The following is a 23,480-nucleotide window of genomic DNA, read 5'->3' as shown; positions in this document are numbered from 1 at the left end:
ATCACACCTGATGTCAGTCCCAGCAGGTCGGCCAGGATGGGCGGTTCAAGGCTCAACAGGGGAGACAGGGGAGAGGTGCAGGAGGAGGGCGGTGGGCATGGCCCCTTGTGGGTCCAGCAGAGGACGGGAAGGGGGGTACCGTTAGGAAGTGGCAATGGGGAAAGAAGCGGTGAGGTGTGTGGGCTGGGGCTTCGGATCAGGGCAGTCGGCTGGGCCTGCAGCCCCAGGGGGCGGCTCTCTGTAACCCAGTATCCCAGGCCTGGCTCCGGTCTCTTGCTGATCCAAGCTGGGTTTTAAATTTCCATATGGAGATGGCAGCTGGTATACAAAGTATCAGAGCTCCACTGCTGGTCTCCAGAACAGCATGGGGTTCCTGAAGACAAGATATGCAGCCTAAGTTCCTAAGGACTGGAACCTTCCGATGGAGAAGGGACTGCTGGAGTGCCCTGGATCCCATTACTGCTCAGTCCCTTTAATGTCAACCAAATAGCCCTTTTTCACCTTAGACAAGGGTCCCGGGGATACACAGAGAAACCCAAAACCTGGGCTGAAACTCAGGCTCAAATCTCTTAGACTATCTCCTCTTAACTGGCAGGACCCAGACCGAGGACTCCGTGAAAACGTTGGAGAATGTGTGTGACCAGAGTATGAGCAGCCCTAGGTGGCAGAAGGCCCTCCTCTGAGAAACGCAGCTCAGAGCCCAGGACTGCCCCAGGGCCCACCGCTTGGCAGTGCTCTGGTAGTTCCTGGCACCCAGATGCTGGGTGTCTCCATATCCGTCCTGTGCTCTGCTTTGTCTCCAGGAGGGCCACTTAGCTGATGGGACACACTGGCAGGAAATCAGGGCAGGGAGCATGGGGTGAGACGAGGAAGTCCTCCTGCCCCCTCCCCCCAGGGACAGGTGACACCATTGTGTCAACAGCTACACCCTCTGCCCACGACTGGGTCTCTGCTCTTCCCCAGCTGCAGGCTCCAGGCTCCAGGCTCCTCCAGCAACCCTCCAGCAACACTGGTCCTTGTGTGGGAGAATGAATAATGGCCCCCAGCCAGAACCAGCCCCTGATCCCTAGAGCCTGCGAATGTGACTTTACGTGGCGATAGGGGCTTTGCAGACGTGATTAAGGATCTCGAGATGGAAGTTTATCTGAATTATCTGAGTGGGCGCTCAATGCAACCACAATGTGCTTGTGAGAAGCAGGCAGAAAGATATCTGACCTAGAAGGAAAGGCTATGTGACCAGAAAAGCAGAGATTGGAGTGACACAAACATAAGCCAAGGAATGCCGTAATTAACCAGAAGCTGAAAGAGACAAAAAGCAGATTTTCCACCCTAGCCTCCTGAAGGAACCAGCTAAACCCTCTGACGTTAGCCCAAGGAGACTCATTCTGGACTTCGGGCCTCTAGAACCGTAAGAGGGGGAGCCTGGGTGGCTCAGTTGGTAAAGTGTCCGACTTCAACTCAGGTCGTGATCTCAAGGTTCGTGAGTTCGAGCCCAAATATATATATATACTATATATATACAGGGCGAGTATATATATATATATATATATATATATATATATATATACATATATATAGTATACTATATATTCTCCTTAAATGAAATATTACTATATCATTGAAAATATACTATATTTTCTCCTTAAATGAAATCTTACTGCACTGTGTGTGTGTGTATATATGTATATATACTATATACTATATATAGTATATATACTATATATATATATATATATACACACTAGTATATATATATATAAATACACACTAGTATATATACTATATATAGTATACTATATATAGTATATATACATATATACACACACACACAGAGTACAGTAAGATTTCATTTAAGGAGAAAATTTAGGAGAAAAAAAAGTAAGGATAAAAGAATTTGGTGCCAGGACTAATATAATAAAACCTTAGTTTGAGAGCATAATTCGTTCCAGAAACATGCTTATAATCCAAAGCACTCGTATATCAAAGTGAATTTCAAGAACCATTGGCTCAGTTGGGATCACGTGAGATTTGGCATCACATACTACTTGTATTACAAGACATCACTCATTTATCAAGCTAAGATTTATGAGAGGTGTTTGCTCATCTCGTGGAAGGAATACTCACAGAACAAGTCACTCACAACCCAAGGTTTTACTGAATTTGCATCCAAAATCCATGCATGCATACAGCATCCTGACCACTTTTCAGGAACTGGCCTGCTGAGCTCCCCCACATCCAATGCAAAGATAACCAATTTTAGGTTCCTAGTTCTTAAACTAGCCTGATAATAGGAATCTTCTGGATACCGTATTAAACATCCAAATGTCCAGTCATGCTCTCATCCAAAACCTACTGAAGTAAAACCTAGTAGAAAATCAGTAAGAACTTGGATTCTAATAAATTTCCAAGATGAAATAGGTCACAGCATTTGGAAATTAGGAACACAATATGGGAATTGAAGACAAAGACAAAAGTGTTAAAGATGTAGGAAGAAAGCCATCATCTCAAGACTTCAGAAAATCTCCAATTGATTATCCTTCCAGCTATGGTCAAGCACTATCTTCTATACTAGCATGCACAGAAGAGAAGAACGCCATGGTACCAGGAGGGAGGCCAGGTTGAGCATGAAGGGATATAGAGAGAAGGTGAGAAACCCACAGAAAACAGAGCCAGAGCCCTGATCAAACCATGCGTGAAACTCACTCCATCACTACACTTTTCAATCATGTGAAGCAATTAATTTCCTTTATTAGATATACCACCTTACACTGAGTTCTCTTTTCTTACATCTCAAAGCATCCTATGTAGTAAGTCTATTGTATTTATCTAATATTTTCTAGTGAAGATCTTATTTTTTTAATTAAAAATGACAGAAAACGAAAAAACATTAAAATTAAAAAAATTAAAAATAAAAATAAAAAAATAAAAATGACAGAAAACTAAATCGTTGGAGAAAGATAAACTTTACCCAAAAGAAGTGTTTCATTATTTTTAGTGACTACTATTGTTTTAAAGAAGTTTTTTTCGGGGTACCTGGGTGGCTCAGTCGGTTAAGTGGTCGAGACTTCGGCTCAGGTCATGATCTCACGGTCCGTGAGTTCGAGCCCCACGTCGGGCTCTGTGCTGACAGCTCAGAGCCTGGAGCCTGTTTCAGATTCTGTGTCTCCCTCTCTCTGACCCTCCCCCGTTCATGCTCTGTCTCTCTCTGTCTCAAAAATAGATAAACGTTAAAAAAAAATTTTTTTTTTAAAAAAAGAAGTTTTTTTCTCTCCTGACACACTGTACCAAGAATATTGCTAATTATTTTGACTTTTTTGTTCTCATGATAACTAACCATCACCAGGGTTTTAGGTGCAACCAGAGATTAATCTGGAGCTTATCTTTCTTTATCTGCTGTTGTAACAATGATTCAAGCACTTTCTGGAAAACATTTCAAAGATCCATCATTAACTCCCCAAACACACGATGAGCACTGATATAGGGGACATCACATCATTTTCAGCCCCAGGGTATTTCCACTGCTTAGTCACCGATGGGCTGAGACCAAGGAATCAGTGGAGGTGGCATATTCAATGGAGCCTGATTACATTTTGAGGACTCTGGCTGCCCTTTTCCAACCAGTTCAGCTATTTTGAAGGACTAATTGATTTCTTAACTGGAATGGTTAACGTAAGTGCAAAGTATTGACTAAAATTCTAAAGCCTGGAGCCCAGTTCACATCCACATAGAAATATTATTGAAGGGGAGTTATTATTTAATGGATATAGAATTTCAGTGCTATAGGATGAAAAAGCTCTGGAGATTGGATATCGTAACACTATTGCACTATATGTTTAAAGTGGTTCAGATAGTAAATTTTATGTTTTGTGTATTTACCCAGAATTTTATAGACAGATAGATAGAGATACAGATCTGAAAGGGGAGGGGAGTTAAATTTTTTCGTCACCCACTAAGGTTTCAGTCTGCCAGTTACAGGTTCTTAAGTACTTTTATTTATTATCTAATTTAATTCTCACAATAACCCTATAAAGAAGACAATGTTATCATTACTACTATTATTCCAATTTACTGATAAGGAAACTGAGCCCTGGAGAAGTTCCAGCACTAACCCTGAGTCATCTGAGCTGAGCTGAGCTGAGATACAAGTCAAGTCCATTCAGTTTGCCCTGAGTGTAAGCTCCCCACCACCAGCCACACTGCCTTTCCATGTTTTGTTATCAGAAACCATTACCTTTGTTTTGCAGAAGCAGGAATTGACCCTCGGAGTTCAGAAAATCATCTATCATCGTGAAGATAGCAAGTGCAAAGTCCAGACAAATTCACCCTCTCTACTTTCAACGTCTATGTCAAAGATGTAACCTTGAAGATGCTCTCAGGAGAGAATCTCAAACATTACTGGCCTCAGAACTCCTTTACAATCTTAAAACGTCCTGAGGTGGCTAAAGGGCATTTATTTGTGTGTTTGTGCCCATGCCCATTTACCTCATAGATGAGCACTGCCCTGTAGAATTTCCATGATGAAGGAACATCCGTACATTTGCACTGTCCCACTGGGGACAGTCACTGGCCACGTGTGGCTATTGAACAATGAAACGTGGCAGGTGTGACTGAAGACATAAATATTTCATTTCTTTTTAAATAATTTAAATATAAACAGCCACACTGCACAGATACACACGGAAAACCAAAACATATTTTTGGAATGTACTAGAAGATGCACACATTCCATAAACCATCAGAGCCAAGACGTCACCACACCTAATGTGGCCTCTGGGAAACTCCATCGCACCCTGGCGGAGAAGCCAATAATCTTTTTTTGGGAGAATAGCTTTGACTTCGGGGATCCTCTGAAAGGGTCGCAGAGACCCAGAGGGGTCCCGGAACCACACATCTGCTCTTAAGGGCCTGATAGGAGCTCAACTCCTTCCTTGCAAAGGAACAACTCTCCGTCCACCCGGCTCTGGGCTGCTTCTTCTCATTTGAGGGCACTTTTGCCCCGCCCCCTCCCCATAACTGGATTTCTCAGGCTCACCAGGCGCGCTGGGGCCGGCCGGAGGTTAAGCGCCCAGTCACCGCTGGGGCAGAGGACTGGGAGGTGGGGGACAGAGGTGGTGGCGAGGCTGGCTGCGGGAGAATTCTCTCTCAGAGGTTCCGAGTCTCCAAGGCAGCAGGGATCAAATCAAGAAGTAGAAAGAAGCTTGCAAAGTGAAATTCAAGATGCTGGAAAAGATGGAAAGGCCTCTTCTCCCAGGGGTCTCCCGCTTCTCCCCTCCTTCCGGCAGGCAGGAAAGAGGAGGCCATTGGAGGGGGAGAGGAGAGGGCTTCGGAGGGTCTTCTGGGGCAACTCAATCAAAGAAATTATTTTCCCACAGACGAAGCCAAGAATATCTTAATGGCTTTTTCCTGATTGAGGAATAAATCTATTAATTTATGGCCCGGCCCCAAACCGGTTGTATCAGCCCCGCCCACCTCCTTTAGAAAAATGTGAGAAATGCTGCAGAATTCCACTTATTTTCATGATCTCCATCTTCTCTCTCCTTCTTCTTCTTCTTCTTCTTCTTCTTCTTCTTCTTCTTCTTCTTCTTCTTTTCACTCCGTTGTTTCATAATCCACCCTGCTCAATTTTTTACTCCTACCTCTTCTCCTATTTTCAAATAAATCGCTACCTCCGTCAGTGGGCGCGCCCGATGAAAGGTGCCAAAGCTTCGGAGACGCGACTCCCCACCTCCCCCTTGCTGAGTGAAGACACCGGCAGCAGTCATTAGCTGTCCCTGCAGAGAAGGTGGAACTGCGCAGTCCCCGCACCACTTGCCCGAGCGGCCTTGCGCATCCCAGAGCGCGCGTTTTCGCCAAGCCTGGGTTCGCCTAGATCTTCCTGCCCGAGACACCCGGCCCAACAGTAAATCAAAAGAAAGCAGAGGGAGAGAAGCCGTTGTCTGAGACTCACAATTACTACCTCCCAGCGCAATTAACACGCCCCGGGGTAATTGCTAAATGGTCCGTATTTATGGACTGGGCCACCCTGCTTGCCTGACCCCGAGGTTTGCAGCTCCCAGCGAGGGGGCGAGTGTCCAGCCCCTTCCGAGAAGGACTAAGAGTTGCATAAATTGCACACACACACCCGCCCCCCCCCCCCCGGGCTCTCTGCGGGAATTCAGCCCGCTCTCGCCTGCGTGACTCTTAATATATTCGAAATAAGTAGTGGTTTCATTAGTACCGTAGACGATTTAGATAATGTAGGCCCTGGAGAAGGAGATGGAAATTGTTTCCAACTCCACTTGCGAACTGGCTGCCCTTCAGCGAGTTAATTAACCTTTCTTAGCCACTGTTTCTTTATCTGTAAAATGGGGATAATCCAAGTAATCACAACAATTGGAATTTTATAAAAAGCAAATAAGCTTTTGTATACAAAGTATATACAGTATAAGTAAAGTATAAGGTATATACTTTATGTATATAAAGTTCTCAGGACAGTGCCTGACACATAGGCACGCAAAACTCTGCTACGTTATTTAAATTAAAAGTTGTGCCCGATATTATTAGTTACGCTCAGGCCTAACCGTCCTTCGAGGTGCGTTAGGCGGCGCCACTCCGTGAACACCAGTCCTGGTGACAACGTGAATGAAAGGACCTGTCCTTCTCTGGCTGCCTGGCTTAACTCACACCTCCTGTGCGCCGGTGTGGCCCGGCCTGGGAGAGACAGCGTGGACGCGCTTCGTGCTAACCCGGCAGGATTGAAGCCGGAGCACTGGAACTTCTAGTGTTGCTGGGCGTTGGCCGCCTGCCCCGGACCATTTTCGCGCCTCCTCCAGCCCCCCAGGCCCAAGGAAGTCTCGCATTTGCCCCCAACTTTTGGATGGGCTCTTTTCTCTGTCACGGACCCACTCGAGAAATAGAATGAAGTCTGGCCCCACGGGCGGAGGACCGAGGCCAGGCCTCGACGGGACGCCGAGAGGACTTGGCGCCGTGGGAACCCCGGGGCCCGTCACCTAGCCGCACTTGGGGCCACGCAGTCCTACACTGGGCCCGGAATCCCACCCTGCGCCACGGCCGCACCGGCGGTGCAGACACGCAGGGCGACTGAACGCAGGCCTGGGAGCCGGTTTCCTAGGCTGGCCGGGCTGGGTTAACTTCGGCGAGGCTGGTACCCACCTCCCTGCAGGGCTTTCGTTTTCAGCCGCGCCCTCCCGGGGAGGTTTATGGCCTTAGCGCAGCAGAAAGGAGAGACTCGAGGGCACCATACTTGGCCGCGGCGCCTGCGGCCCCAGATCGCGGCCTCAGGGGCTCGCGGGGCCCCATCCTTCTGGTGCGCGGGGCTCTGGAGCCAGAAAGTATACACAGACCATAAATTTCCTGCCCCGCCCGGCGCCGGGCCCCTCGCTCCGGTCCTAGGAGCTGCGGCCCGCGGCAAAGCGCTGCTGGGACCCGCCGCAGCTCCAGGCCGGTCGCATCCCGTCCCGCCGCTGCACGGACAACCACTGCAGCGTTAGGACTCGGGTCACAGCCCGGCCGAGGCTCTGGGCCGCAGTGTGGGATGAGGAGGTGGAGGGAGGCAGCAGAGCGGGAGGCCAGGTGAGGACGGAAAGAAAAGGGAGTAACTAGGAGCACAGAAAGGGGAAGATGTGGCTTCTAGACTAACCTTAGCTTCCCAGCTTGAGGTGGAAAGGAACAGTTAAGTGCTCATGGCGACCACTCGCTTACAGATGTTTTTGTACTGAACTCTCCCCTCCTTCAGTCATCAACCTTGTACACCAGACAGGGTACACCGGGCATGGGCTTTCTCTGGGGGTGCGACAGAACGATGCTTAATGGATTTCTCTGTGGCGGGGTCTACTCTCACAATGTAAAGTGGATATTTGAAACAATGAATGGAGTAATTCGCTAAAAAGGAGAGCAGAGCTTTTCTTTGAACTTTGAACTTTTCTTTTTCTTCGAAGAGGGAGTCGGGGAAGCCCACCCTTTCCGGATTGGAACTAGGAACCGGTGGCTTCGGGGTCGGAGGCTTGGCCACGCCCCTTGCCAGCCAGTACCTGGATCAAATTACCCAGCCTCTCTGCTCCTCAAACTGGATTATCTGTAGGATTGGAAGAAAACATCTTCTCGCCCAGGGTTGCTGGGAAGGTTAAATGAGATACAAGACTTTGAATTTGTGCCTTAAAAGTGGGAAACGATTGCGTCTGTTTCCTCCGTTTTCACTTGCGCGCCCCCACCCTGGGTGATTTCCAAGTAAAGACGCGTTCCAAACGGAAGAAATTAGCGATGTAATGGCGGTGAGGGTGGTGAGAGTTTAATGCCAATTCTCGCTTCCTGAGCGCCACTTCTGTTTGCCAGCATAACGGCGCTCGCGACCGTGCGCGCGGCCGTGACTGTCCCCTGTATTAGATATGCTCCCCTAACCTATGTAGAAGGGATACTGAACTGCCTCCAGGGTCGCTGAGCAAACTGATGGGGAGAAGATGGGGAAGCATAGTGGGACGGCTGGAGAGGACTCAGAAGGCAGGATGGGTGTCCTCATGACCACTCCTCTGCGATGGGAAAACCAAAAGAGAGGAAAAGAGGGGAGAAAGAAAGATTCCGAGAGCTAAAACTGTTGGTTCAGCCGGCGCACCTCAGGGCGCTTTCCTGTTGCTCCTCTGGAGCCGCTGATGGTCCCGAACCGAACCCACCAGCACGTAGTAGGGGCGCAGATGGTGTATGCATGTGTTAACGGATGACACCGAGGCTATGGCTGGTTCACGTGCACCGACACATCAATATCTCTTGGCTCTTGAACCATGCTTCTGACGAGGATGACATCATCGCGGGTCGGTGTTGTTTTAATCTTACAGGCCGTTCGTTTTTTAATAATAGTTTCAAACAACATAACTGCCTTTCGTTTCATTTGGGGTCATAGCCGAGACTGGAGCCACGACTTCTGGAGCAGCCCCTGCACCACATCGCCTGCCCTGGTTGTCCTCGAGCCCCGCCATCGCGGCCCAGCTCCTCTGAAAGTCCTAGTGGAAAGGTGGACAATCGCTGGATGAAGGAAGACCCAGGCACACGGAGTGGAGAGGGGGAAACAAAAAGTGGGAAGGGATGGGGATGCCCAAAGCGAGAAGGAAGACTGGGAGAGTGGAGACCGAAGGAAAGGGGAACATTTGCATTACGGTGGGTCGACATTCATTTTTAAATTGTGTGTCATAGAAAAGTTTCATTCCTTTCCTTTCTAGTTTTTCACCCACTGCGCCCTCGCCGAGGGAGACAAGTCCGCGGAGGAGGCAGGAACCTTGCGGGAGATGAGAACAAAGGGATGCGGCTTAGATCGCTGCGGGGGATCCAAGGCAGCCTTACCGGGAAGATTTTGAGATTTGCCCGGCGCAGCCCACCCGCTGCGGGGCTGATGTCGGGACCCACCCGAGCGAGGTCGCTGACCTCCGACTGGGCGCTGGGGATCCAAGGAGACAGAGGACCTGGGACCCTCCATCGGACCCAAATGAGTGGCGAACGGGGCGGGGGGCGGGCGCCCTCCTACAGGCTTGAGGCTTCAAGCACAGTCTGCGCGGAGCGGAGAGAGCCGGGCCGCGCAGCGACTCCTTTGGAGGGCGTGCGCGGCCTCCGATTGTCTCCATAGAAGGATCCAGAAAATGGCCAGATCCTCAACCAGACGCCTGTGGGGCCTGCGAGATAAGGAATCTTATGCGGTCATTAGTTCATTCGTTCTTTCATTCATTCACTGGCTCATTTCTTGAGCTCGCACCACGTGCAGGAAAGTGCGGGGTGCACTCTTCACCCCATTCGCACACACAAAAATAAACAGCCCTGACAAATCAAAGCGCGGCTGAAATTTGCTGACCCTGAAATCGCCAGAGGCGGGTGGGGCGTGAGCAGTTGGGGGTGGGGGGAGCTCTGGAACTCGGCGAAACTAACCGACGCTTTTGCGCAGCAGAAGGAGAAAGCAAGGTGCACATTGACAGCAGCCCGCTCGCTCACTGTGCCGAGAGACGCCGGCGCGGATCTTAACGCCCGGAGCGGGCCACCCCGGGAAGCACACAGTCTCCGGCTTCCGTCCTGGTCCTCAAGTTGACTGCTGGCGAGGTGACTGTGGGCGAGTCATTCAACCTACAAAATGGGGCCAACGATGCCCACCTGCGCACGACGTTCTCCAGATGAACGTGCGCGAACGAGCGCTTTCGTCATCTATATGGAGCGCTGCTTGGGAACTTATTTTCTTCTTCTGCAACGGATTTAGTGTCCGGGACCCTTGTGTGTCCTCATCCAGATGACTTGGGACTTCCAAGTCCGCTCCTCCTCCCCGAGTCACCACTCAGTAGTTCCCGCGCCTTCTAGCTCACTTCTTCCTGTGTCCAAGTGCTAACCACCGATCACGTTGTTCCTGAGGATCCACTGGGACTATCAGTAACCACAAGGAACACAACAATGTGTTACTCATTTATTCAGTAAACACTTCTTGAGGCGCCTTCCCCGTACCTAGCGCTGTGCGAGGTGCTAGAATTGCTCCGACCCTAAGGCAGAGCCCAGCCTTGCCCTCAAGAAGCAAAGGGTGCCTTTTCCCAGCTAAAGGGACAGTTGATATCCTGTTTCCGTTTTGAAGACTTCCCTCTACGCGATTAGTTAAGAACTTAATAGAACTCCCCAAATTCCATTTGTCCTGACATGGCCTCAACAGTAGGCACATAGTTTTCCCTCCTTGGACCCCAGATACTTAAGTTTCCCTCAAACCTGAAGTGTCAGAAAACTCTAGCTCCTTCCCCTTCCAGCTCCCAAGGAAAACTCCCAACCACACCTAAAAGCACTGTCTTGAGCACCTGCTGTATGCACAGAATGCCAGGCGCAGTGCCTGAAGGACCAAGAAGAAATGCCACTGGTCTTCCCATAGAGACGAGGGGTCTGAGCACAACCTCTGTGGACACACTGTATCCAAACACTCTGCTCTACTCTTTCAAAGGTTCCTCCCCGGGGACACAGTGACTGCCCTGAATTCATGAGCCTCCATCCAAGGATCTGATTCCTTGCCTTTTTTTTTTCCAACTGTGCAAATACTAATAAGGTAGTAAATACTGTAATTAATAAAGGAAGGAAGGAATATAATATGCCACCCACTTTCTCATTTAACATTTTACCATGCAATTCATTCTCACAGTGGTTTAGAAGTTAGGTAACATTATTTCCTATTGTACAGATGAAGAAACTGAAGCCAATTTCCCAAGGTCCCACATTTAATAATTAGCGAATGAATGAACGCTTCTCGGGCTCTTTGGGGTTGGGGTCAGGCGTGCTCCTTCTGACACCCTCAACTCCGACCTCCATACGCCAGCCTCTTCCCATACTTAAAACCCCCCAAAAATAGTCATTGGGGTCACTGAAGCCTCGAGCTCTGGGCGTGGGTCCGGTGGTGTAGCCGCTGTCACCTCCACCACCTTCTATGGCTGGTCTGTTACCCACCCAGAACTGTGCAAAAGGAGGAGGCATCATCTGCTGGCTGGGACTAGGTCTAAGGACCGGGGGAGAGAGAAGGAGTTAGCTCAGTGGCTGCATGACCAGCATGATGAGGTCTCGGACACCTCGTGCTGTCCCAAATCCCAAATGTCGGCAACCAGACGGAGAAACACTCAAGAGTGATGTCACGTCCCAAAAGCAGGATGTGGCCCGACCTTAGACATATTAGCAAAGCCACATAGGTGGTACAGGCTGAAGGGTGGGGGTATCAATCCTGGAGAGGCCCAGGCCTGCAACTCCTGGAGGGAAACTTCTTGGGGACTACCAAAAGGAAGAACAAATGGATCTGTTGGAGCCCACAGTTCCCCGCAGGCTCAGCGCCTTTTATGCCCCCTTTTTAAAAAGCCACTGAGCGACACCTGGGTGGCTCAGTCAGTTAAGCATCCGACTCAGGCTCAGGTCATGATCTCAGTTGGTGAGTTCAAGCTCCGCACCAGGCTGTTTGGATTCTCTGTCTCCCTCTCCCTCTGCTCCTCCCCTGCTTGCATGCAATGCATAGATGCTCTCTCTCTGTCTCAAAAATAAATAAACAGTTAAGAAAAAAAAGTTAAAAAGCCATTGAGTTGTAACAATCCAGATCAGAATCTGGTTGGTCAATTGTGTCTGGTAGGACTCCTCTCCCTTTGCCCCTCAGGAGGCACCAAACCCACAGCCTTATCAGAGTCCTGGCACTCACTCCCCAGGGGACCTTGGGCAAGTGTCAAGAACCCAGCCTCTGTTGCCCCATCCTTAAAATGAAGAAGTCAGAAGTAATCACACCTGCCACGACATCTATGCTTGTTCATAAAATAACAGAAGACAGAACATCCAAGGGACCCAAGGACCACCCATTCTCTGAGCTCACCTTTCGGAGGTGTCAGAGGCCCCAGGCCAGTCGCCGCGGGGGCCCAGCCTTTCAGAACCCGGGTGGGGCGGGGGTGGGGGCATGGAGGGGTTGGAGGGGAAGGAATAGTTTGGAAAGTGCACGCCTCCCATGTAGCAGTTAGGAAATCCAAAGAGCGGCTGCGGGGGTGGGGAGAGGAGGGTGCCCGCTGCAGGTTTTAATATCCCGGGTGTGGGGAGAACCCACAGAGAAGGCAGTTCATTTGTCTTCAGGACCTCAGCCAATCCCGTCACGACCTCAAAGGGAAAGACTGAGCCAGATGCGTGCCTGAGCACAGTTAAATCGAGGTGTATCTCCCAAAGCCCGAATACCTACAGTTGGAGTCCTCCATAAAACCCAGTAGCTGGATCTTCACAAAGACCATGGAGAGTGCAGCCCTCCTTCGCCAGAGGCTAAAGAAGGGGGGGGAGGGTTGCGAGGGCCTGTCTGTTTAGGGTCCTCTCCACCTTCTTTAACTTAGTGTCACCGTGTCCTATGGGGAGGGCCCAGCACTCAGTCTTTCAACTGGTTCTTCCTTCTCAAAACAGACCATTGCGCCCCTGGGGAGGAGGGTGCGTGGACCTCAGCCTCGCGCCTCCCTTCCCCATACCTTGCTCCAGAGCTGTTCTAGGCCCCACCCTGCACGCTGGGGGATCTGTTTGAGTTGGCTTGGGCTTGGGGGGAAGCGGGGGCGGTGGGGGGGGGGAGAGACTGATCTGGAGATAGAGTAAAACTCAACAGGTTAAAGCCACACAGGTTAAAAGTCAAGTCTGGAGCGCCCCCATGATATCCGCTGCCAGGTGCTGATCCCCGCCCCACCCTGCGTCCCCTTAAGTTCCCGGAGATTGAGACTGCAGGGGCATCTGGGGTCACCCTCCACTTAGGTTAGCTTCCACGACCTAGAACAGGAGGGACCAGCAGGCTGCGCACTCAGAGCTCACCTGCTCCGTGCTGGCCTCAAACTCCTGCCGACACCCCACTTCTAGACCCCAGCTAGAGGGAGCAGCCGCAGGAAAGATCCCAGAGCCACTGGTCCCCTCTGCGGTGCGGAGGGAGTCACAGGGATTTGTGACAACCGGAGTCTGAGCAAGTCACACACACACACACACGCTACTCTCGAATCCTTGCGAGGCGGTGGGGTAAGGAGAACTGGAGAACACCTTGGCTGATGTGCGGGCCAGAGCCTCCCTTGGAGACAAGACTTCGCCTTGAAGTTCCACGGGGCCTGACAGCCGTGGCCCCGGAAGGGGACAGGACAGCGAGGGCCACCCGCTCCCCCAAACTCCCGGACTCCAGGTCCTGCTTGCTCTGGACTGAGGCGGACAAGTGGAGTGGAATTCGGCTCCGGCTTACAGGGCTTTGGCCGGCGAGGCTTGGCGCAAGGAAGCTTTTCTGGAGACCAGCGCCCCACCCACCCGGCCACCAACTGTGGCCGAAGAAGACGGCGTGAGGTTCTTCACTCTGCCTTGCCGAATGGAGAAGGGAGAACTTTATTCGCGCGTTTGTGCCCAGAGAATGCTGAACCGGCCAGGACAGGGTCTCTCGTGTCTCCGTCTGGGTCTGCGTTCCTGGGCGCTTCTTTGAGCATGTGGCGCTTTGACCTGTGTGTGTAATTGGGGTGCGAGCGCGCGTGCACCCGAGGGGGTTTGAGACACACCCCCACCCCCCGCCGCCTGGTCCCAGCGAGACGCGCGGTCGCCACCCCTCGGCACGTCCCGGCTGCGCCTCGAGGACCTTGCTCCGAGGACTGGGCGCCGCGAGGACCACTGCGGCCGGCGAGGCAGAGCCCAGCCCGGGCAGAGTTACGGCTGCTCTTCGGGAAGGGCGAGTCTTGGGCGGCACAAGCGGGGGTGGCGGCTCGGCTCTGCCCCGGGGCCCGCGCGCACCCGCCGCCGCCTCCAAGCCCCAGCGCGCTCGGCCTTCCCTTCCGCGCCTTAGAAATCTCGGTCTTCGTTCAAGAATTTCCAGCTTCCCTGGACGCGCTTGCAAGCATCGAGCGCCACCGGGAAAATTCCCAATCCCTGGGCCGAGGGAGCAGTCCCGGGATGAGTCCACGCGGCCCGAAATGCGGTGTTTCCTCTCCGCCGCCGGGCCGGCCTAGAGACGACTCTTCGTCCTGTGGCTGCTCCTCTTCCAAATGAACCCTCAGCTTCTCCTGGACTTGTGACACCCCGTTCCTGATGAAAATGTGGGAGAACTCCACCGCCCAAAGCCCCTTAGAATTTCACGGGGGAAATGTTCCAGAAGGAGAGGTGGGGGGTGGCGGAGGAAACGCTCCAGGAGCATCCCCACTGCCACCTCCCGGTGCCCGCTGCCAGGTTCATTTCCTTCCCAGTACCCCAGCTTTGCTGCAACCTCTGGTCTAGCGGGTCCTGGTCGTGCTAAGGCTGAAATGTACCTGAAATCATTTCATTTAACAGTCCCTGGGAGATCATTTCCTTTACTTAAAAAACAAAAAACTCGGGCCCCAGGAGGAGAAATGCAAAGGGAGATCAGGGCAGTGGGCACCCCGAGGCCTTGTGGTCTAAAGCACCAGCTCCTGTCCGATTCTCCTCCCCAGCTGAGCTCCTCAACTGGTATCCTTGCTGCCACCGTATTCTCCTGAATGCCAGCACTGGATTTAAGTGAGTCAAAATTCCGTGTCCTTGGGATGTCCTATTACAGCATTTTAATATTTCAGGGGTCAGAGGAAACTGATTTCCGTAATGAAAGCAAAATTGGGGCACAGGAAGAATCCTGCGGTTAGGTGGTAAGGCCCGCGGAGTGGTGAAGGAATCCCTCCCAAGCAGGTATGGAGGCTGCTGTGCCTGGAAACCTAGGCACATTTAAAGATAATAGCCAGCTCACGTTCCCATTTAACTTAAGGCCCCTCCTTCGAGCCTTCTACCTTTCCCTTCTCTTTCCTACACTGGACCACCCTGGTCGCCGCCACTCCCCCTCCCCAAGTGTGCACATTCCTTAAGGGGTTCGGCTCCACTTGGATGCTGGGAGGTTGATGGGGGCCAGGGAATGGTCAGCCTTGCACCCCTGTGCTGCGCCAGGCCAAAGAAGGCTAACTCTGGGGCCTCTGCTCTAAAACGGAGGTCTTTGTGCTCAAGTCAATGAGTCAAAATGGGGAAGAAGCTAAGCCAGATCGGGGAACCACTAAGAACCTTCTCACTCCAGCCTGGGGACTGGGACGTGTCCTGGGCTCGCTGACCTCAGCGTCTCTGGGGGAACATCACTCTCGACAGAGCATCCTCTCAGAGAACCACATCTTGGCATGGATGGTGGGCCTGTAAGAAGCCTTGTCAAATAGACCCTCGGGGTCAGGTTTGTCAGCAAAGTCTGTTTGTTTTTAAATCTCCCAAAAGAGCTTTATACAAACTCTGGACTTGTTGTAGTTTCGAGGGAAAGAGAGCCCAGAGAGGACAGGTCTGGGAGAGAGGTTTGACTGTCTAGCCTTTCAAAACAAAACAACCTGAAATGGTCCATCCCAGTTGCAGCGTGGAAGCAAAATAAATATCCCAGCTGCAGTGTGATGGGGAAACGGCCTCTCAACTCCTGGCTGTTGGGGCTGGAGCTGGGGAGGGACTCACTGGGCACCTGCAGTGGCCTAACTGCAAGGGAGATTGTGAGTGAATGGGGCTGGGAGATACAGTTTTGTAGACCCATCACTGGGCAAATGTGAGCCAGGAGGTCTGAGTTCCGGTTTTGACTTTGTCTGCGTGTGACCTTGAACAGGTCACTTCCCTGACTGGCCTAGGATTGTTCGGGCACCTTTAAAGCCTTCTCAGACCTGGCCCTTCAACCCTAACCACTGTGATCTGTCTGTCCTTTCCTCCAGGACACTACCTTCTCCCCTTACGCCATCCAGGCCCAAGGAGCGGTTTGTGTTGGAATTGCTTCAAAGCTCCACTCCGGCCATTGAGTCGCCACGTTGTAAGTACTGACTGTGGCTAAATTGACCCCGCCCGCATCACCGACATCTCCACTCCAACTCAGCAGGCTCTCCAGCCAAGGAAAGCCCTCGGGCACACTCATGGGGCCCAGACCCCGGGTGGGGAAGCCATCTGTCCGACAGGCCTAACAGATTCCGCGGCCACCTCGGTCCTCTGGCCACACTCAGGGTGGTGGAGCGCCCGTTCCGTGGCGGTGGGCGCAGGCTACGTCCGAGGGGCCCTCGGAACTGGAGGGACCTCTAAGCCCCAACGCCGATCTCTGCAGCCAGGCGGGTCTCAGCTTGCTGCACTCCCCTCCTTCCCCCCCCCCCCCCCCCCCCCCGCAGAAAGTACTAGTTCCCGCCTCCAGCTGCTGCGGCCTCCAGCGCCCCGAGGCTGAGGTCCGGGTGGGAGATCCCCGACCTTAACGACCGCACCGCCCCAGCAAAGCCGAGCGGCCTTTACAAACCGTAGTAAACATTTTATTTACAAGTTTGTGTCGTCCTGTGTGCAGCTCGTCCTTGCGCCACAGCCCCGAGTGCGGGGAGGAACTGTTTCGTCCAACACTTCACAGTGTGAACTGCTCGCGGCCGGGGAGAAGTGTTTGGCCGGCGCGGGGAGGGGAGGGGGCCTCGGGCGGGGGCACTGAGACCCCCCCTCGGCTCTGGGCACCTGCGCGGCGGCGACGGGCAGGTGGGACCGCAGGGAAGGGCGCTCCGCCGCGGCGTCGCCCTGTCCCCATTGCCAACGCAAAGCAGGCGCGAAGTCCGGCCCACCCTGGGCGGCAGTGAGCGGCACGCGGGCCCCGGGGCCCCTCGCCTCGCGCAGTCTACAGGCCGCCCAGCGGCGCCGGGGCGGGCTCGGGGCTCTGCGGAGCGCCGCTGAGGGTGGGCTGGGGCGCGGGCAGCAGCTCCGAGGCGCCGCCGCCGCTACCCGCGCCGCCGCCGCCGCCAAGGCTGCCGAAGCCGAAACTGCCGCCAACGCCGCCGCCGCTTCCCGCGCTCCCGCCGCCGCCGGCCGGGAGGAGGGCGCCGGCGGCCGAGGCCTTGATGACCGTGGTCTGGTGCAGTGACCGCTCGGCCCCCTCGGTCCGCTCCGTGTCGCTGGGGGCCATGTCCAGAGACTCGGAGTCGCTGCTCTCGCTCTCGGCCTCGCCCTCCGAGCGGCTGAGGCTCCGCTCCTCTTGCTCGCCGTCGGCGGCCGCGGCGCCGCCCGACGGCTTCTCGCCCGCCTCCTTGTCCTTGTCCTTCTGGGCCTGGGCCTCCTTGGAGTGCCGCCACTTCATCCGCCGGTTCTGGAACCACACCTTCACCTGCGCCGCACCACGTGAGGGAGACAAGAAGGGACACGGAGATGAGACGCGGGCTCGCCGCACTCCGACTCGCGCGCGGCCTGGAGCCGCGGTCCCCAGCTGTCTACCACCGGCCGGGCCCTGTGCCCGGCGCAGGGGCCGAGAGGCAGCCCCGGGAAACGGAGGCCTTCGCCAGGGATCCTCGCCTGCGGAACCCACTAGGCCTGGTTCTCACAATGTGGCCCTCCAGACCTGATCCTGAAATGACCTGGATGCTTGTTGGAAAGCAGACGAAGGACGATTTCTGCTCCAAATCAATGCGTCTTAGCCCGACTCGAGTCAGGACTCTCCGAAAATCTGATTTAAATTACGGACCCCTAGCCCAGAAAAATATACCCATGATTTCAAGAGTTTGGTGAACCAACGTTAACAATTTCTGCTAAGCTGGTCCGCCCCTCTACTGCGTCTACCCAAGGCAAGTTTCTACGAAAGCAGTTCTTGTTAAGGAGAAACCGTGGGGAGAACAGAGGGGAAAGAGGGTTCAAAAGAGTTAGTCTCAGTGGGGGGGGGGGGGGGGCACCGCTGGACCTTCAGCAGAAGAGCATTTCCTTGGCAGGTAGGTACTCAGAAACCGATAAAGACCTGCCCCTGCCTGGGATAAACTGATCCTTCAGCGGGCTTAGAAAATGCTGGAATGAAACCTGTGCAGAGTGGAAGAAGGGGGTAGGGATGGGGTGGAGAATCTATATAAATATATACAATCCCCTGGGGGACCTAGTGCTGTTCACACAAGTTCCAGCTTCCCTTTTAAAAATAACATCCACAGCTGGTGGAAAACGGCCGGGCTCTTCCAGTGTGTGCTGGGGAGGGGGGGGGGGTGGTTGTGGAATGGAGGACAGAAGGGGGGGGTAACCTAAAGGAGCTATGAAAAGGTGCCTGCTTTTGGCTTCTGCTCTGCTCAGAACATTCAGCACCCAGGGAGCAAAGGCCACTGCTGTGGGGTGTGGAAGCAAAGTACCTCTTCTATTTCCGGGGGGGGGGAAAAAAAAAAAAAAAAAGGTCCAATTCTTGAATTTGAAAAAAAGAAAAAAATTGAATTCAAACACGATCGATTCGCCATTGCCTTGCAAAAAAAAAAAAAAAAAAAAATCCAAGTAGGCAGAAGCTGCTGAAATGCTCTTAGGTATTCTAAGAAAATCTGTTTTTTTTTTCTTTCTCTCACTCCCCCCCCCCCGAGATTATCTTGAGACCCTGTGCCGTTAGAAAATCGGACAGACGGTGGTGGCTCTGCTCTGAGGGCACTCCTCGCCCTACTAAGTAATTCCGTTTGAAATGATGTTTTCACTTCCTCACAAATGGGGATTTCACAATCCAGCGGCAGCAGGAGGAGGAGGGAGGAAGGACGGGGCGGGGGAGGGGGGGACCAACAACAATCTCTTGACTTTGGATTTTTATCTCTTCTGAAATAAATTGCCTCCTACAGCGAATTGCACTACAGTCGAGTACATAATTATTATCTCCTGCGGCCTATTCGCTTTCTCTGCTGTTCTTTCGCCTGTTGGCCAAAATAAACATGCTGCGGTTGTTGACATACATCTTTGGGGATGGGCTATTCTTTCCGTCCTTCTCACCCCCACACCCCCCCTCCTCCTGCCTCAAGTTTCGACGTGTACGAGGTCTCGAGAAATTCAAGACCCTGCGTTTCCCCCGCAGAAGGAGAGTGGGCCGGGGCGGAGGGAGCCCTGGGGCTAGGCCGCGCCCCGAGGGAGCGGTGCGCGGGCGCCTGAAGCGGCTTACCTGCGCGTCGGTGAGGCCCAGCATCGCGGCCAGCTGCTTTCGGTCGGGCTTCGTCACGTACTTCTGAATCTCAAACCTCTTCTCCAGGCCTTTCCTCTGCAGGTTGGAGAAGACAGCCCGTGACCATGAGCGCTTCCTCTTGTACGTCTGCGGCATGGTGTCCTTCGTGAGCACAGCGTAGGGACCTGCCACCAGGCGGTAGCGGGGGGCAAGAGAAAGACAGGAGGGCCGCGTCAGTGCCACGTCCGCGGTCTGCGGGCCCGGGACTCACCGTGCTGCTTAAAACTTGTTTTTGCGTTAACATCGGCCCTCCTCCCCCCGCCCCGCATTCGGATAGCCCTTCGCGCAGACTGGGAATGGCCTGTCTAAAATGGAATCCTACAGCTCTTGAGACTTTAGGCGTGAGGCCTAAAGCGAGTGTGGAATGGAGAAGCCCGGAGCTTCATCGATTAATTCCAAAGGGAAAATATCAGCCAAATGCGCGGCCTTTGGGCATGCAAAGATTTGGCGAAAACGTCGGTTGGGCCTTTAGGATGTAGAGAAGACAGCTTTGACTCTCGTGTGTGTGTGTGTGTGTGTGTGTGTGTGTGTGTGTGCGCGCGCGCGCGTATAAGTTCTTGCAAACGTGTGCGCGGACAGAACCTCTCCTTGGCCAAAGCGTTTGAAGTCATTCCAAACTGTGTGTATGTTAAAAAACAACACCTCTGGCTGCGTTTTCAAGTCCCTCTCTGGCTGCAAGACTAGGGAAAGCCCCTTCACCCCACCCGCCCACGGCCTCCCTGGGTCCCCCACCCTCTGCCCCCGGGAGCCAACCGAGGGGTGAGCTAGCTAGCTGAGAACTCTTTCGGTTTCTGTCTGCGGGCTTGGTAGCCTCCTGCACCGACCCCGGGTTGGCTGAACCGCGGTGGCCACGCCAGGCGTCAGTCCTGAATGAGCAGTCAGTCGACCCGCCCCGTCAGGCCGTGGCTCAGCAGGGTTTCCGTACCTGGAAACGTGTCTTGAAACTGATGCTGGACTGAATTTCTCGGGTTCGAGCTTAAGGGGCTCAGGATGGCAGAAGCCTCGTTAATGGGATCTAGAGACGCGAAGAACTGGCCGGCAGAAGGCTGCAGGCCGGGAAGGTGTACGCCTGCGGGCCGCCCGCTGGTTAGCAGGGACGTGAGGTCTGGGGACGAGGGAAAAGAAGAGCTGGTTACACCTCGGGCAAACCCACACTCTCCGGCTGAGTTGTCCCTCCCCTCCCACCTCGATTCGGTTTCCCTGCAGCAAAGTCGCGAGAGACCTTGTCTCTACCCCCAAAAGCCCTCTCTCCCCGACAGAGGCCAAGGGGCGATGCACAAAATGTTCCCATGTGTAGCGCACACGTCCACGTCCACACATATAGCAAGGAAGGGCTTTATATAAAACGGCCAAAAGGCAGTCACTTTCAGGAGACCTCCACCCTCCCCCGGGAAAGAACCCCCCACTCTGCTGAGGGGCGATTTTGTTTATCTACATTCTTTAAGTGGCATTTCACTAGAAATCGGATAAATGGAAGGGAAAGTGTTCCCCGAAAGGGTTTCCCCTGTCAAATTAATATAGCTCACTCTCTAGATATGTGATTCAAGAGACAGAATAGCCATTTTAGCGAATATTTATGCCAACGGATTTTTAGGAATAATGATTCTGTGACGTGTGTTTTTTAAAGCATCCCTGGAAACTTTTTTTTTTTTTTTTTGTAATGCAGAGCAGGTGAGTTTTACACCTAACGTTTCACAGTTTTCTTACAATTCATTTTCTTCTCCCTCATTTTACCGACTTGTCCTTAATTGTGAAAATACTCAAAGGCATCCCAAATGGCCCTGGGACCTGGGAGTGCGCCAGGGCCGTGGTCAGAGGCCTGCAGCCTCTAGCCCAAGACCTACCTCTCAGCGTGTTGCCTTCCTTGACTTTGGGGTCAAATTCTGCAGACAAAATGCGGTCAATTCCAAATTTGAGGTCCTTGCTGGAGGGGGCCGGGGCCGAGCCGCTATGGGGGGGATTCGGGACCCCCCGCGCCCCAGAGGCCGGAGGCTGCAAGGCGCCAGCCCGGGGTGGAGGCGGAGGCTGTTGCTGCTGCGGTGGTTGTTGCTGCTGCTGTTGTTGCTGTGGGTGATGGTGGTGGTAGGCGGCTGAGAGCGGAGACAGCCGCTGCGGGAAGCCAGCCGGGACTTCGGAGGGCGCCACCACCGGGGTGGGTCGAAGCGGGGATCTGGCGGCAGCTTGGAAAGAGGCGTGCGGGTGAGCCGAGCCCAAGTGCGCGGTGAGGGCGGCGGCCGAGGCCCCCGCCAGACCCTCCGGGGCCGCCCCCGGCTCCCCCACGCCGGCGTGCAGGATGTCTGCGATGCAGAAGGAGGGTTTCTTGACCGCGGCGGGGTCCAGGGGGAAGGAGCAGCCGCCCGGGCCGGCCGAGGAGCAGTAAGCGGCCGACCAGAGGCTGAAGTTGGAGGCGTAGAAGGGAGCCAGCCCGGCGGCGAACATTCTGGCTGGGTGCGCCGAGCGCCGCCGCGGCCCGGCCGGGCCCGGCCGGGTAGCTGGGTGGATGGGTGCGCGGGGAGGGGCGCTCTGAGTCGCGGAGGCGGCGGCAGCCCAGCCGAGGACGATCCGCTTTCGCTTCTCCGTCCGCACTGAAGACAGGCCAGGGAGCCCTAGCGCCACCGAGGGAGGAGGCGAGGCCCGGATCCCGGCCGGTCACAGCCTCGGCCCCTGGCCTCACTTTAAAGGCGGCGAGGCGCCCGCGCTCCCCGCGGGCCGGAGGCGAGCGAGGGGCTCTGGAGCTGCTAGGCGGGCAGGGGCCGCAGCTCCGCACACTCCAGGGAAGCCGGGGAGACAGGGGCCGGGCACCGAAAGAAAACCCAAACAGCTAAGCCCTACGAGCTAAATTTAAAACAACAACAATAATAATCCGTTAGCTTAAAAAAAAAAAAAAGTAATAAGAGAGAAAAAAAAAAAAAAAAACTCCTCTCTAAAAACTCCCAAAGTTTTGGCAGGAGCTTCGGAGTCAGACCCAGGGTAGGACCTCGATCCGAGCGCTCATTGGCCATCCTCGTGACCAATGGGAGCGGGAAGTGGAGGGGAATTGGGAAAGAGGGGCGTGGCCCGCTCCCTCGGCCACGCCCCCGGCCACGCCAAAGTGTTTGCTGCTGCCGCGTGGGCTGAGCTGGGTCCCGCGCGTAGGGGCCCGGGCGGCGGCTGCAGGGAGTTGTGGCCCTCCGCTAACTTCTGCAGCTCCAACCCGGCATCGGACGTGGCGAGTTGGTCCCAGCGCTCCTGGGGCGCTTGCCCAGAGCAGCTGGTGCTCCCGTGTATTTTCACGGGTGCAAAGCCCGCCTCCTGGCACGGGGAGGCGGCCCCCTGGGTTCCCTCCTCCTGATTTCACTCGGGCCTGATTTTTCTTCACTCAGCCTTTATCCCGAAAGTCGATGTCCTCATCCTTCGTGGGCTCCGGCTGCCAAGCTGCTCAGCTCTGAGCTCTGGCGCGGGAGAGCTGGGGCTCGGAGTCCCCGCCCAATTTAGCACCGCGTCAGCCTTGCTGCCTCCGAGACCTTCAGGGAAGAGAGGAGGGGCGGTCGCAAATTAGCTTTATTCCAGGCTGTCACGCAGTGACAACTTGGACGAGTAACTTTTCAAACAAAATAAGATGGATGTCTCCGAACGGCTCCCTTGGTCTCAGCCAAACCCTCCCGGGAGCCTCAGACGACAACAAAACAGGCCGCCGTCCCGAAACCCGGGAAAGCGGCACGCGCGTCCCCTCCTCTGCTGCACCTTGTAGGAAATGTCACCCTGTCAGCTCCACCACAGCCCCAGATCACGTGGGGTCCATTGTTTTGCAAGCGCCCACAAGAGCACATTTCCTTGGGGTTAAATACTACTTTCAATTCAGTGACGGTTTCCCCAGGAACCCCTTGGGCCTGGTCGGAAAAGAAGACGAAGTGAAGTCGACGTCTTCCATTCGTGCTTTGGGTCTTTAGAGCGTAGGGTGGGTGTAGTGGGGGTTTTCTGCAACACCAACACCTCTATTTTAAGAATTCGTTCTCTTTTAAATTACAGTCAGAATGGATTTCCCCACCCCTCTCCCAAACAAACCACAGGCCAC

At 54.0% G+C, this 23,480-nt stretch overlaps 1 protein-coding gene across 1 annotated transcript; it reads right to left on the bottom strand.

Annotated features, from left to right (window-relative positions):
- Positions 1–16,697: 16,697 nt before the first annotated feature.
- On the bottom strand, positions 16,698–22,312 carry HLX (H2.0 like homeobox). Its single transcript, XM_042975888.1, has 4 exons — positions 21,271–22,312; positions 20,352–20,531; positions 19,367–19,551; positions 16,698–17,590 (listed from the first exon to the last, which is right to left on the bottom strand). Exons 1-4 carry the CDS (start codon positions 21,863–21,865, stop codon positions 17,108–17,110), a joined length of 1,443 nt encoding a protein of 480 aa, XP_042831822.1. The 5' UTR covers positions 21,866–22,312; the 3' UTR covers positions 16,698–17,107.
- Between the last annotated feature and the right edge of the window lie 1,168 nt (positions 22,313–23,480).

Source organism: Panthera tigris, chromosome F3, assembly GCF_018350195.1.
Source record: "Panthera tigris isolate Pti1 chromosome F3, P.tigris_Pti1_mat1.1, whole genome shotgun sequence".
Taxonomy (NCBI): domain Eukaryota; kingdom Metazoa; phylum Chordata; class Mammalia; order Carnivora; family Felidae; genus Panthera; species Panthera tigris.
The sequence above is the reverse complement of the archived record's forward strand: the minus strand, read 5'-3'. Positions and strand labels throughout refer to the sequence as shown.

Bases quoted from the DNA above. Each gene is read 5' to 3' on its own strand.
- HLX (XM_042975888.1), bottom strand. From the start codon at position 21,865: ATGTTCGCCGCCGGGCTGGCTCCCTTCTACGCCTCCAACTTCAGCCTC. The intron at 20,532-21,270 runs GTAGGTCTTGGG...CCTCGTCCCCAG, and splicing joins GGAAGGCAACACGCTGAGAG to ACCTCACGTCCCTGCTAACC. The intron at 19,552-20,351 runs GTACGGAAACCC...GCCTGGTGGCAG, and splicing joins GTTTCAAGACACGTTTCCAG to GTCCCTACGCTGTGCTCACG.